This window comes from Talpa europaea (assembly GCF_964194135.1).
Source record: "Talpa europaea genome assembly, chromosome: 4".
NCBI classification, from domain to species: domain Eukaryota; kingdom Metazoa; phylum Chordata; class Mammalia; order Eulipotyphla; family Talpidae; genus Talpa; species Talpa europaea.
In genome coordinates, this window is record NC_140070.1 from 139,751,494 (window position 1) to 139,766,172 (window position 14,679).

Here is a 14,679-nt window from a genome sequence, read left to right on the forward strand (position 1 = left end):
TGTTCTAGAATTTAGATCATGGGCCTGAAGAAGCTCAGAGAAAAGTTTGAAACTAGACAAATGGAAATGGTGTGTGTGTGTGTGAGAGGAGTGTGTGTATGGGGTGTGTGTATGAGTTATGTGTGTGGTATGTTAGTGTGTGTGAGGAGTGTATGTGTGATGTGGGGTGTGTGGAGTAGGGTGGTATGAGGGTATGGTGTGGGGGGGTGGTATGTAGTGCGGTGTGTGGTGAAGGGTGGCATGTGTATGTGTGTGGGGTGTGTGTGGGGGTGTTGGAGATTCCCAAAGGTGGTGTGTAGCTACTCAGTGAGGGCCATGTGCCCCAGCAGTCCATGCCTGAGGAGTCTCGCTCGCCTGACTGTCCCCTTCCAACTCAGTGTCTTATTCACACAGACATGCCTCTCTGGCCTAACATTGCTGCCCCTGCCCCTACCACTTGGCACACACAAGTCTTCATCTCCCTTGCTGTGGACTTTCAGGGTATGCGGGGTAACCAGGGCCCTGGGTGAGCAAGCAGAGTTGGGGGGGCATCACTGTCTTATATGAAGAGAACTCTAGGCTATCAGACAAACCCACACTGAGACAGACGCGTAACACATTCCAGAGTCAGTCACACGATCCTGCCAGGGAGGACGATTAGAAATCAGCGCTGCCTTGTCACCAAGGTGTGGCTTCTGACGTGTTCCCACGGTTTCCAGTTTGAGGTCCATGACCCAAAGTTACAGTCACACTGAGTGCTGTCAGCCCGGGCCCTGTCCCACACTCCCCCTGACGCTGCCCCCCCACGGAACCCCCTCTGGCCTTGTTTGTGTCAGCGGCTCCAGGGGCCTGAAGCCATGGCCACCTTTGTGAGATTCCTGAGGACTGAAATTAAAGTCCTTCCGCTGGCCTGTGATGAACAAGGCTAAATTTAGAACAATACCACAACAATTTAGTGTGAAGGGCCTGTTGACCCTTAAGAAGAATGACCCTTTTATTTTTTCAGAATATAAAATAGAATAGAGGGTCACAAATGCCTCATGTAGCCCAGATGATTCTAGAAGACAGATGGGTGCCCTTATAGGGGGAGCTGCAGAGTGTGCGGGTGGGCTGGGTCCAGCCACGTGATGCTTGGGCTCAGTGAAATGGCTGCTCACCCCAAGGTTCCATCTAATTGACATCTGGCAACTCTGTGACTTCAGAAGAGTCGGTGTGAGTGACAAGGGAACATTGTGCCCATGGGCTCCCCAAAGTTGCCTGTGTTCTCGGTCCTTGATGGCGGGATCTAATGGCCTTGACATGCACATGCCTCTCTCTCTATTCTCTCCTCCTGCTCTTTTACGCCGGTTCCCCATGATGCCGCTTTTATAAGCCCAGTCTCTCAGTCCAGGTGCACCCACCTATGCATGCCCACACCCCACTCCAGGGGCCCGTCATCAGGCATGCGTTCAGGACCACAGGGATCCATCATCAATGCCAATGGCGGGAGGGCAGGGGGCATGCCTGAGCCAAGAGACGCCGTGTCTGATGAGTAAGAGCTGATAGCAAGAGAATCCAGACCTTCACCTGCTGGGGGAAGTGGGGAGAGGAAAATGCAATTGACATCATGGAGTCCCCACCCACAGCGCACTGAGCCTGGCATTTTGGTCCATGACCGCACCCTTTGCCTGCACTGGAACGTCTTATGTCATGCTTGCTCTTTGGCACTGGGGTTCGGCAGAGAACCAGACAGGTCAGGCCCTGCCTGCGTGGAGTTTGCATTCTATAGGGTGTGACTGAGAATGCCCCAGTGATGGGGTGATGGGGACCAGGCCTCCTTGGCTGGGGGTAGAGTACACAACGGCTGGATCAAGAGGGAAGAAAGAACCTTCCAGGGAGAAGGATCAGCATGTGCAAAAGCACCGAGGTGCAGAGTCATCTGGCCCCTGTGAGGACAGCGAGATAGAAAGGGACGAGGGTTTGGAGGTAAACTGGGGAGGGTGGCGGGGCCAGGGTCGGCGTGTCCTTTGTAGCTTACGAAGGTGGGGGGACCAGTTATAGATATGAAGTGGGACAGGAATGGGATCCGATTCATGTGCATTTTAAAAACAATTACAATAGCCACACTGGGGAGATGGAGAAAAGAGTGTTATCGTCCCTGCTTTTCAGATAAATTCACTAGATCAAATGACACTTTAATGAAAGTGAAAGCAGAAGGGGGCAGGTGACCCCAGAGGCATTTTGAGAGGAGGGAATGAGAGCCTGAGGAGATACAAAGATTTGGGGCCAGAGAAACACAATTCAAGACCCTAGTAAGATACTGTTTTGTACTCAAAAGAAAGGCAGGAAGAAAAGGTTCTTTAACCCACCTGCCTGGGGCAAAGCCAGATCTTGAACCCTCCTCTCAGAAAGGACAGTTCACCTGCTCCTCCCCACCCCCCAACAGCCTCTCAGGAGAGGGGAGGAGGAGGTGAGAATTGTTTTCCAGAAGCGCAAGCAGCATGGAATGCTTGTCTGTTCTGGCCATGTCCTGACTGTAGAATTTGGAAAGGTCACAAATGGGTGGACTCAGTTTCCCCACCCACCGTGCTCCTCACTGGGGCTGACGGAGGTGAGAGCTGCAGGCGTGGCTGCTGACGGGGCTCAGAGTTATGCTTTCCACGGAGTAGGAGGGGTGGATGCGACTGCACGTGGGTAGGATGGACTGGCGTGCTCAGCAGCTGGGGGGGCGGGTGGGGATAGGGTGCAGCAGGGGGAGGGGCGGGGGTGTTTAGAGCCAAGTCAGGGCAGGAGCCACTCCCAGCAGAGGCTTCGATGTGCTGGGGGAGCAGGAGGGAGGGCTGGCCCGTCAGAGCTCATCAGCATCATCAGGTCTGAAGGCTTAATGATTTCATCCCACATCCCAGTGTCTCCCAGTCCCCAGCCACTCCCAGAAGAGAAACTAGCCGTCTCTTCTCTCCAGAGGCCACACGTCTCTGTTCCACCAGCTCTGCACAATACCTTGACCTTGGCAACAGTATGTGGCTCTTAGTAGCCTGCAGCCAACTCACTGCCCACCCTGGCTACATCCGTCTTGAGTGAAGACTCTTCTGTGTCTTAAGGAGAGCGAGGCCGTCGTCCAGCGGGGGCCGCAGCCACAAAGGACACCATGTCGGGGACGGTGATCCCACAGAGGACTTGAGCTGCAAGTGAAGACAGTTGAGTGGGGAGGCTCAGTTTTCAAGACCATGACTCGTCCTCCTTAGCTCTGCCCCGCCAGATGGCCGCGGCTGGGCGCCTCGGCTGCACGTGAACTTTAACTTAACGCCTGGAACTTCGAAAGTCCAGTCTGGATCGCTGGGGAAGGACAGAGACAGCGAAGACAGAGTCTTCTTTATTCCAGGGCAGTGAATGTGGAGGCGATGAGCCTGGAGGGGGTGCCTTCAGTTGAGAGGTGCTGAGCCGATGCTGTGGATCCCCACACGTGATCCCTACGAGTAGCTCACAGTCATGGCTCCCTGGAAAGTGCTGACACCTCAAGGGGTACACAGCTAAAAAATGGCACATTGTTCTTTCTGCCTGGGAGTAATGTAAGGATTAAATATTTGTAAGGATCTAGACCAGCCTACACAGTACGAATCAGCATCATTTTGGGCCTCCCTGGTGGCACAAGGGGTTAAGACGCAACCTATGAAACTGTCTGCAGTCTCTGCAGCACGAGTTTGTTCCCCGGCCGGCCAGAGAGCTACCCACATGGCGCAGCAGACCTCTCCTGTCTCGCCCGCTGCTCCCCTCAGCAGTGTACTTGGGTCAATCTGCCTGTTCTGTTCCCTGCTCTGTCTCTGGTGAATCCTCTCACCCACTACACCTCTGGCCTGTACCCCAGGTCTTGTATGCATAAATAAATCTTTAAAAACAAAACCAAATCAGCATCATTTATAGTTCTATTATCATTATATAATCATTTGGCTGTAGGGAAAACTGCCAGAACTTTTATTTATATGTATTTTTTAATTTAAAAGAAATTAAGTTTGGCCAACATCTACTCTATTAGTTCTTACATTCATACTCATATGCATTTTTATTTCTACATTAATTTTGCATACTCTACTACAACTAATAGCTAATAGTTTATTGAGCATTTGCTATGTGCCAGTGAATGTTCTGAGGGTTGTACAGGAGTTAACTCATCTGGTCATAACAATTCTGTAACAGGAAGCTACTCTTAGCTTCCTGTTGAGGCAAGTGGGCACAGAGAGGTTGTGTAACTTACCCGGAGTCACAGAGCTAGTAAATGGCAGGTCTGAGTTTGAACTCAGAGATCTAGCTTCCGAGCTCCTCTGCTATGTGTCCTCTCATATGCATATATTGACCATATATGCTCAAAACCTTTATTTGTTTGTGTTGTGTCTGTGTGTCGGTGGGGGCTGGAGGAGGGGGGAGGTTTATATGACCAGTTAAGTGTGGACAGTCTCAAAGATGCTGCCTATTTCTGTGGGATTTGCATGGGTGCAGACCGATGGCTCCTGACTTGTTCTCTTGCTTCCATAGCCCACCCGGAGAGAGCTGCCCTGCTGTTTGTGTCCAGTGTCTGCATCGGGCTGGCACTCACATTGTGTGCCTTGGTCATCCGAGTGTCCTGCACCAAGGATTTCCAGGATCTGCAGCTAGTGCGGGAGCACCTGGTGCCAGAAAGTGACAAGGCCCAGAAGGATAGTGAAGATGAAGAGGGGGAAGAGGACTCCTCTGACTCTGATTTACCAGGGGAACTGTCGGGGTTCTGTAGGACTTCCTATCCAGTCTACAATTCCATTGAAGCTGCAGAGCTAGCAGAAAGGATTGAGCGCAGGGAGCAAATCATCCAGGAAATATGGCTGAACAGTGGCTTGGACACTTCGCTCCCAAGAAACATAGGCCAATTCTACTGAAAACCAGATGCATCTTGATGGCTTCACACTTCCTCAAGAGGGAAGGATCCCAAATGCCTCTCTGTTTCTGTTTCACTTGTACCTTCTATGAAGGAGAATTTGTCATGTCATCCAATACTGGTGAAGCCAGAGAATTATTATGAAAAGGACATTTGAAACTGTTTACAGCACGTTTTAAAATAAATTCAGAGGGAAGAAGCCTATTTTCTGTGTTTATTTAAATTCATGCCCAGACGTTAACATAATTAGAGTTCACATTCATTGAGCCCAGGCACTGTTCTCGCTGCGTGTCATGAAGTAAGTCAGTTCATCCCACGACGGCGCATGAGAAAGTGCCGTCACCGCGTACACTGAAAATCCCCCTGTATCAAAAAGTGCTAGTGACGTGCAGGATGGCAATCCCATGCTCATCCCTGTGCGTTGACTGGGGTGGATTTTAATCATTTACATTATTTATTGAGAGCACTATCTGGCAAATTTTTTCTTAGGGCAAGAGCATAAACACTTCAGAATTGTGAGTGACGCCGAAACTACTCAGCTCTGCTACTGTACCTGAAAAGCAGCCGTCGCCAAAACATAATGAATGAATGTGGCTGTGCACCAATAAAACTTTAATTTATGGACCCAGAGATATGAATGTTATTTCATTTTGACATGTCCTATATGACTCTTGTTTTTATCAATCACTTCAAATGTAAAAACCGTTCTTAGCTCATGGCTTTACAGAAACAGGCAGCCGGCTTTTACCTGATTTCATAATCAAGTCAGAACTAGAATCAGATGGGCTCCTAAAAACTGAAAACATTTATTCTCTTGCCCTTTATAGCAAGAGCTTACCAAGTCCTGATTTAAAGTCTAAAACTTTGCCGCTTCTGGCGGATTACCCAGCAGGCCTGTGGCCAAGGAGCAAGTGGAATTACCTGTCAAATCACTGCAGAGAAGCAGTCCTCCTGGGGGAATGGATAGATAAAGAAGGAAAAGGAGTTAAGGAAACAGATTCCTGATGGGAGAAGGGTGATGGATGGCGTCCTTTGGGAGGCTCCCCCTGGTGGCCAGGAAGCTTGTAGTTATGCAGTAGAACAAGAAAGATCTTTTTTCTTTTTTTGTCACAGGGGGACTTAGATATAAAAAACGATGGTGTGTTATGTCTGTGTCCTATGCCTGCTCTGAAGGAGCTCTCCTTGCCTTATCTTACTGCATCATTGCATCAACGCTGCAAACAGGGTATGTAAATGAAAGCGCTGTAGACTCGCAGGTTAAGGATTGGTGGCCAAGTCTTACCTCAAGAATTTTGGGGTGTGGATTGAGAGGTCTGTCTTTCATCAACCAGCCCAATTGTCCATATTGGGGACAAGTCTGCAGTTTTCTTGGTTTTTATTCAGTTTGTCTTAGCTCATTTGCACTGCTGTAATAAAAAATCATAGGCTGGGTGGCACAGAAATTTATTTCTCAGTATCTAGTGGGAAGGTGCCAGTAGATTTGATGTCTGTTGAGGACTGGCTACGTGGGTCATTGAGGGCCATCTTTTTGCTGGGTCCTCACATGAGAGAAGGTGCGGGAGCTCTCTGGGGTCCCTTTTATGAGGGCACTAATCCCATTCATGAGGGTTTCACCCTAATGACCTAATAACCTCCAATACCATCATACTGGGCATTGGGATTTATCATAGGAATTTTGAGGGAACACAAATATTAGTTTATAATAGGGTTGAAAGTTTACAGTGTATAATTCAGTGGTATTCAACACATTCACAATGATGCGTGCCCACCATCTCTATCTAGTTCCAGAACACACAGCACCTGAAAATAAAACCCTCTACCATGAGCAGACATTTCACATTTCTTCTCCAGCCCCTGGCAACCACCAATCTGCTTTCTGTCTGTTTGCAGTCACCTATTCTGGATAATTCCTATAAATGGAATTTATATTGAATTAATTAATTTTGTGACTGCTTCTTTCAGTAGCATCATGCCTTCAAGTCTCATCCATCATGTGCATCCATTCTGCAGCGTTTCATTCCTTGTTACGGTTGAATAATGTTCCTTTGTATGGATATACCACATTCTGTTCAGCCATTGATCTGCTGGAGAGCCTCAGTTGAGCTATCGTGAATAGTGTTGCTGAAAACATCAGTATGTGTGTCCTCACAGCAGGGAAAGGTCACACAACCTGACAACCACAGACAGAACTGGTGCAAAACACTGTTTCCATGCAATGGAGGGAGGAGAGTGATGGTGAGTCAGAGTAACAATCTCTTTTCACCCACTGTTTTGGCCAATTTCAAATGAGTTTCTTTTACACTGACCCCCGGATGGTGGGAGAGAAGGGATCACTCAAGAGGGGTGTCATATGGGTGGGCTGGGATGCTTTGGGCAGCAGCTGAAATCCCTCAGGATACCTAGGTACTGGAGATCTCCAACATAACGTGGGGTATTGGGAGAGGCTGACAAGTGGGGGACAATGATTTTGAATGAGTGATTAGAGAGAAATCTCTTCTAGGTCATGAAAGAAGTCACAACAGGATCTTTGCCTAACTTCATGAGGATGTTGTTCTAATTAAAAAGAATCCCAGCTCATCGGGGAATCCTTAAATCCTTAACTATTGTCCTGGCTGCCGGCATAGGGTGTTCCCATTACCTCTATTGCTCATATCTAAGAAACACATCTTTTCTTGCTCCAGGAACACAAATGCCTTCAATCTGTCTTCTTGGGCATGAAGGGCACACAGCTGCTGAAGGTTCTCACTTTAGAGAAAAAGGTGCGCACACTGATCTCAGTCACTAAGCTTCTGTTTGAATCCCATATGGGTTTCCCCTTATTTGAGTCTTGTTTCCCTTATCAGAGCCCCTCCCAGCCCCTAACCCTGCCTGTGTGCACAGCCCCCCTGGAGCCCCCAGAAGGCAGTGAAGCACAGGCTGCCAAAGCGAGGGTCCATCTTGGGGCTGTGCAAAGACAGCGAGTTGTTTATTTGCATTTTCTGCTCCTGAAAGAATGCTCTGTTGTTCTCATGGATGGAGCCTGCGGGTCCTGCTGAGAGTGTTTGGATGGGCAGCAAGCCCAGGAGGAAAAAGACCAAACCAGACTTGGATGAAGCATTGCTGATGGAGCGTGTGGCTGAAAGAGGCTCTTGGGTAGAAGTCCCAGGGCACACGGCGTGCACAAGGGTCACCGAGGCGTGGCGTTGTGCATCTCGGGGCAGCATCACTCCGCTGTTTCCAAGCTGTGAGGTCCTGGATGTCCTTCAGTGGGAGGTTTGCATGAGTTACTTTGTTCCTGGCTGTGAATGCCAGCTTTCAAGGCGTGAGCACCTTTGTAAATTCAGCCCTTGTGGATTCACCCAGTTTCTTGGGGTGGAGGCTGGGGGAGCTGCTGGTGCTTTGTAGATGCTGGGACTTCAGGGGGTAGCGTTGCACACCCAGGGATGAAGTGAGCCTGGAAACAGTCTCACATACTGTCTGCCCCACAAGTGGGTATTGATGCTGTGCCCCATATCCCTGTACCAGGCGGGGCACCCAGGGCCAGGCGGACAGCCCTCTCCAGAGATGTGCCCCCCCCCACCACTTCTGACTTGGTTCTGTCAGGCTTCTGTAACAAAAATACCTCAGGCTGGGGAGCCTATTAGCAACCACAGTGTATTCCTCAGTCGTGGAGGCTGGAAGTCCTGACTCAGGAGCCTGCTGGGGTCCTCTCCTGGCTAGCAGTCAGCACCTGCTTGCTGTGCTCTCACAGGGACAGGGGACGCTGGGCCCCTCTTATAAGGGCACTAATCCCTTTCATGGGGCCCTACCTTCCTGACCTGACCACCTTCCAAAGCCCCCACCTCCTCACAGCACTGCCTTGGGGGTTAGGATCCCAGCATTGAAGGCAGAAGATGTGAACATTCAGATCAGAGCAATTTTCTTGCAAGTCCTCCCAAGATCACTGCTTCCACACATCCCCCCTGCATGGGGCTCCTGGACGGGCTAAGTCACCTGGTGTGAGGGGTCTGTGGACTGGGGGCCTATGCAGGTCCAGGCCGGCCCACACAGCTGCACAATGTCCCCACAGCCTCAGTGGGAGCAGACCCCGAAGAACATAGGGGACCCCCCCAGCAAGTGCTGTCAGGGAACAGCCAGTCTTGACTTACCTGGCATCTGGTGAGTCTTAGAAGAGGGTGCCCACAAGAGGCCCCCTTCAGTCTGCCCCCTCATTTCTGTGGCCCCTGGACACCAGCTCCTGCTTCTGGTTACCAGAGCCGGACACGGGATTCCTGTCTGGCAAGCAGGGAGCTGAGGGAGTGCTGCATCACTTTCTTGGGGCTGGTCCCTTCCCGGCAGCCCACAATGTCCAGTAGGGACCTCCAGAAAAACACTACCCGCTGAATCTTCCCCCACCTCAGACCCTGGAGTACCAACATCAACACGACTGGACATGACTGTACCCCAGTCCTGGCCTCAGGGTCCCCCTGCCAGAGTGCTCCACCTTGCCTCCCAGCTCTGTCCACACCGATCCTAGCTTGGCCTCAGGTTGACTGATCTGTGCCTCGGTTTCCTCATCTGTAAAATGGGCCTAGCAATAGCACCTCCTTCCGAGTGCCGTTGAGGATGACATGGGGCGCACAGAATGAAAGCTTCATGATGCAAGCTTCTGCCTTTAATTACTTGTTCCTCCTGAGGGGCAGCACCCAGCAGATTATTCCAGAGCATGTGCAGAACTCAAGGGGGAAGGGAGAACAGGCTGCTGGGTGCTCAGAGTGCCGCAGGAGGCCCAGGTGGCCCGCTCAGCCCTGTTCCCAGCAGCCTGCAGAGAAGGGCCGGCCGTGGACTGCAGGCTCAGAGGAAAGTGTCAAGGCCGGACCGTCCCCGAATTCTTCAGCCAAGTCCATTGTGAAATCTCCCACACGTGGACTTCAAAGGCCAGTTTGGCAGGGGAACCGCATAAACCCGGAACTGTCGTTACTTGGTTTCAAAAGCCCATTGTCAGCCTCCCCACCGCTGTGGAGCGGCCAAGCTCCCTTCCGAGCCTGGACCAGAGCCTTGGAAGTAAGTCCCGAGTCTTCCACCAGATTCCCGGTTGAGCAGCGATGATCCTGCTCCGTGGCTGGAAAGAAGGCCAGGAAGCCTCAGAACCCTCCCCACACCAGGGAAAATTCAGGGAGCAGCTCGTCGCCCAAGGCACGTCCTTGTCAGGAGCCTCGCATCAGCAGGCTCGCCCTCTGCGGGGTGAGGGGCAGGGCGCCCCGAGAACGGATCAGCCAGTCTCAAACCACAAATGCCGGCGACCAGGGCTGAGCCTTTCCAATCCCCCTGAGACCCGGTCATCACACGCACAGTCGGTCATCACGGCCGCCGGCCTCTGCTAGGACAGCACCGGCTGTTCCGCTGGGTCTTGCCGCGCTCCGCGTTCTGTCAGACTCAGGCCCGAGCCCAGCTCGCGGCCATGGATGGAGCAGGCGTTTCCCTGGGCCTGGCCCGCCGAGGGTGTGGTCAGATCCAAATCCCAGGTGCAGAAAATTGGGATCCAGGCACCACCCGCTCCCGCCTCTGCTCACCCTCCTGGGGATGCTCCCCCGTGCTCCTGGTCTCCAGGCCCCTGGTGTCCCTTGGGACCCAGCACCCGTGGAGCTGCCGCGCTCTGGCCACAGGGACTCGGCCCCATGCAGGGGCCGCTGCTGCCACCAAGCGCCGTCTGGGCACCATGGCTGCTGCCCATGCCTCTCCTTTGACCCTGAGAGAAGTGGGGTTACCTGCAACGGCCGGCTCCCTTCCCCCGACCCAGCAGACTATCAGCACCCCGTGGACAGTCCGGAGGGCCCAGGTCAGGCCTTTCTCACCTGACGCCCCGACCCTCTGCCCCAGGCGGAGCCCACTGAGCCCTCTGCGGCGCCCCAGCCCCGTCCTCTCCCTTCGGCACCATCCTCCTCGGCTCAAGCCGGGTCGCCGTCACAGAGCCCTTTTCCCTGCCCTCCGGAGGGGTGGGCTCCCCAGAGCGTGTGAGAGTGACCAGCGGCGGCCAGACCCAGCGGCCCCAAGGAGGCTGAGGAGGCGCTCAGCGGGGTCCTCAAGGGACAGCAGGATTTTACTAGGCGGGGGAGGGGAAAGCAGGGCTGAGAGCAGGGGAGCAGCGCCTGGCCTGGGGCGGGCGGGGACACGTCTCAGGGTGAGGCCAGAAGTGGGGGGTGAAAGAATTTGTTAGGGGGAAAGGCTGTCCTGAGCTAATCCCATGCAGGCTTCGTGGACCCCACCCCACTCCAGACCAAAGCCATCAGGATACTGGGAGAGACAAATCCCGTCACCACCAAGGGAAGGTGGCTGGGACCTGAGGGTGGAGTTGGGCAGCCAGGTTGGGTATAAAAACCAAACACGTGGGCCTTGGTGGGGGGGGCTGGCTATCGCTCGCCTCCTGGCTTCACGGCTCCTGGCTTGCAGCCAGCTCTGAGAGCGCCATTTGGGATTCCTGCTCGGCGGATCAGGTAGGACTCATTTAAAACTTTGTCTCCCACTTTTCTCCCTGAGCTGTCCATTTCCTCATTTCCCTTCCCTTGTCAATAAACCTTTTATGAACCTTTCGCGTGAGCCTGCAGTAGAGCATGGATAAGTCCTTTTAAGCGCGCGGGTGAGGACCCACAGTCAGGCACCCCGTTTTGTATCGGGGCTGCTCTACAACAAATTCACCGGAGACAGAGTGGAGAACAGAAAAGGCAGATTGATCAGAATCCGCTGCTGAGAGACACGGTGACGTCTGCACCTAGAGGAGGATTTGAGGCTCTTTTATACTGTTTTCGCGGGCTTTCTTAGGGGGGCCGCCAGTTTGCTCCAGTTTTCTGCTGGGACGTCTCGTCCTGGAGCTGCCTTTGACACAGAATGTGTCCTGGCCTCTGCGTCTGCATTCCTGGGGCGGGGCTGGGTTTTCTGCTCACGATGGTTACTCTTATGACCTTGTCCCCAAGGCAAACGTATCGATTCCCTTATCAAGTTAAGCCTCCCAAACCTGCCTGCTGGGCCAGGAGTGGGGGCTTAGGTGTTAACCTTATTAAATTGTACCTGGGACATGGCCCCCTCAGAGGGAGGGAAATGAGATTCAAAGGGTGCAGGAGGTCCGGGGAGGAATATGTCAGGCTGTCAGGACAGAGCATCCACTTTGGGCAGCATCCCTCTACCTCCTAGAAGCAAAAGCCAGTGTTCAGAGGGGGTAAGGGACACACCTGTTCAGGTAAAGGACACACCTGTTCAGGTAAGGGACATACCTGTTCAGGTAAGGGACCATCTACAGTCAGTCACGGGCTGGGCCTGGCCTAAACTTGCACCTCCTGACTCGGACTAGTAACTGCTCCTGCTCAGGCAGCTGATCACTATCCAGTCTGTCTGCATAGCTGAAGAATTACCATGTGACAGCTGATTCCTGTTGGAGAAATTGAAACGAATGTTGTTGGAAGCTGGTGACTGGCTGGCATGGTGTTTCCGGGTGCACTGAATATCACCAATGCAAACTACATCAGGGGCCCACAGACTATTTTTTGCAGAGCCTTCCTTTGAAAGGTCCCCAATCTTCGCTTGAGGAGGGCTCTCTGCCTCTTATAATTCTCTTGCATTGATGCAACAGAAAACCCAGTGGGGAATTTATCTTGAGGTGAAAATACCACTTTCCTGCTTTTAAGCAAGGTGCCCATGATATCGTGAGCTCAGACTGCAGGACTGGGCAGAACAAAGAGAGGAAAGCCGGTCACTTCCGACTGGGGGTACATGCTGATTCCCCCCCTTACTTTCTCTGTTCAGACCCATGACTCCACGGATCAAGTCCTTTCAAGAAGAGAAAAATAGGCCTTGTCATTTCCTCTTGTTTCAAAGACACAATCCAGCCTGGGAAAGGTTAAGGCAAGAGGAAGGGAACTCGTGTTCAGATGACTAAGCCCCAACCTGACCTGGAAAATACTCAGTTAGCTTCTGAGGAAGGGAGGGGGCCTCCACGGGGGCCTGTGCGAAAGCCTGAAGGGACCTCTGGGCAGGAGAAGAGGGCACCGTTCCCAACCCCCTAACAATGCGCTCACGGGAGGCTGTGTTACTAATCTATGAAGAATTTGCAACCCCTGTGGGTTGCCTCCCAGCTCTCAGCTCCTGAACTTCCTTCCTTAGAACCTGACCTCCGATTGTAAAGTGCCTGGGCCCTGGGAGAGCCGGCCGTGCTGTCCCAGCGGGGGCGGCCTGGGCGTCGCGCACAGAGCCAGGTTCCTCCTCCCCGGGCTGCTGTCCCATCCCCGCGGGCATCACTCAGTTCAAGCATGTGGAAAACGTCCCTCAGCCTCACACAAAAGCTACCAGTTACTCCAACAACAGTTGGGTTTATTCTGGAAAAAAACAAAGCAGCAGAAAAGGAGGCAGATTGGAACTCTCCTTTCTCCTGCCGCCTGCCACGTGCAGGTCCCAAATCCGAGGGACGCCTTATTTCTCCTCAGGAGGAACCTTCCTCCTTCCGCTGGGGAGAAGCAATGTCGGTTTCTGCTGGCGGCTGAGCGTGCCGGGCCCAGCCTGTGAGTCTCTAGGCTTGTGGGCCAGTCCCGGGCCTGCTGTAAGGGCAGGACAGGGACAGAACAGGTTTTCTCTGATCCGGCAGACCTGGATGTGAGGCTCCTGACAAGGACGTGCCTTGGGCGATGAGCTGCTCACTGAATTTTCCCTGATGTGGGGAGGGTTCTAAGGCTTCCTGGCCTTTTTTCCAGCCGCAGAGCAGGATCATCTCTGCTCAACCCGAGAGTCCAGGAGCCCTTGGTTGACTTTCTCAGGCTTTTATTGAGCTTTTACATGTAGTGCAGCAACAGGTACACAGCAGGCAGGGGTGCCGGGGGGCCAGGAGGCTGGTAGGCCTCCAAGCCCCTGGCTAGTCTTCACTCTGGGCCTCTCTGGAGTTCTTTCTCCCCTTCTCTCTCCTGCCCCTGCTTCTCGGTGAATATCTCAATACTGCAGCCATGGCGCACAGAAGTAAACAACACAACTTACAACAATGTGACAACTACAGGTGCCCCATCAGGCAGGCAATCCTATGGCAGAAGGCAGAAAAGCCTGAAAATCATTTACCCTACACCTGCTTTCCAAAGGGTTTCCATATATTAGTTTTCATTTCTGTCCTTTTTGATGATGTGTTGGGAAGAAGTCCAGCTATTCTGGGAAAAGCAATAAAGACGTGTTATGGTAGAGCTCTTAGTTTTCATGAGGTAGATCTCTGGATATGGAGGGGAAAAGTCCGTGAAGCCATAATATGAAATAAAAGGTGCAAATTGTAAAAACAAGACAGATGATGTTGTCAAGAAGATTCCAAATAGAGCTACAGTTTTCTCTGTGTGTGGAACTCCGTGGCCCCTCCCCTAACTTTGTAGGATGTGAGCAAAGAGGAGTTTCTCGCGTGCCATTCAAGTGAATAGTAAAATGTACACATGGAGGGCCTCCCCGGTGGCGCAGCGGTTGAGCGCTGGGTTGCGAAGCTGCCCGCAGCTTCTGCAGCGCCGGTTCGATCCCCGGCTGCTCCCCGGCCACAGGAGGAGGGTCCCACGTGGCGCGCAGACCTCTCCTGCCGCCCGCTGCTCCCCTCAGCAGTGTACTTCCGTCCTTCTGCCTGCTCTGCTCCCCGCTCTGGCTCTGGTGAATTCTCTCACCCTCCCGCGCTTCTGACTGTACCCAGTGCTTGTATAAATAAATAAATGAATGAATGAATAAATAAAAATAAATCTTAAAAAAATGTACACATGGAGAGGGGAAAATACCTAAAATACGTTCTCGCTCTTGCCTTGACGACCACGCTTTTCTAATGGCCTTGAAGGCCACGTTCCAGCTTAGAATCCTCA

The 14,679-nt window shown here is 52.5% G+C and overlaps 1 protein-coding gene across 5 annotated transcripts in view; it reads left to right on the forward strand.

Annotated features, from left to right (window-relative positions):
• The window catches only part of EVA1C (eva-1 homolog C), a gene marked incomplete at both ends in the record, with an annotated part of 65,553 nt that extends 60,688 nt beyond the window's left edge, over positions 1-4,865 (forward strand). For all 5 annotated transcript variants that reach the window (XM_084231573.1, XM_084231574.1, XM_084231575.1 and 2 more), the window contains one exon: positions 4,489-4,865. In XM_084231573.1, the coding sequence (XP_084087699.1) occupies positions 4,489-4,865 (377 nt within the window). The remainder of the gene's footprint in view (positions 1-4,488) is intronic.
• Positions 4,866-14,679: the final 9,814 nt, after the last annotated feature.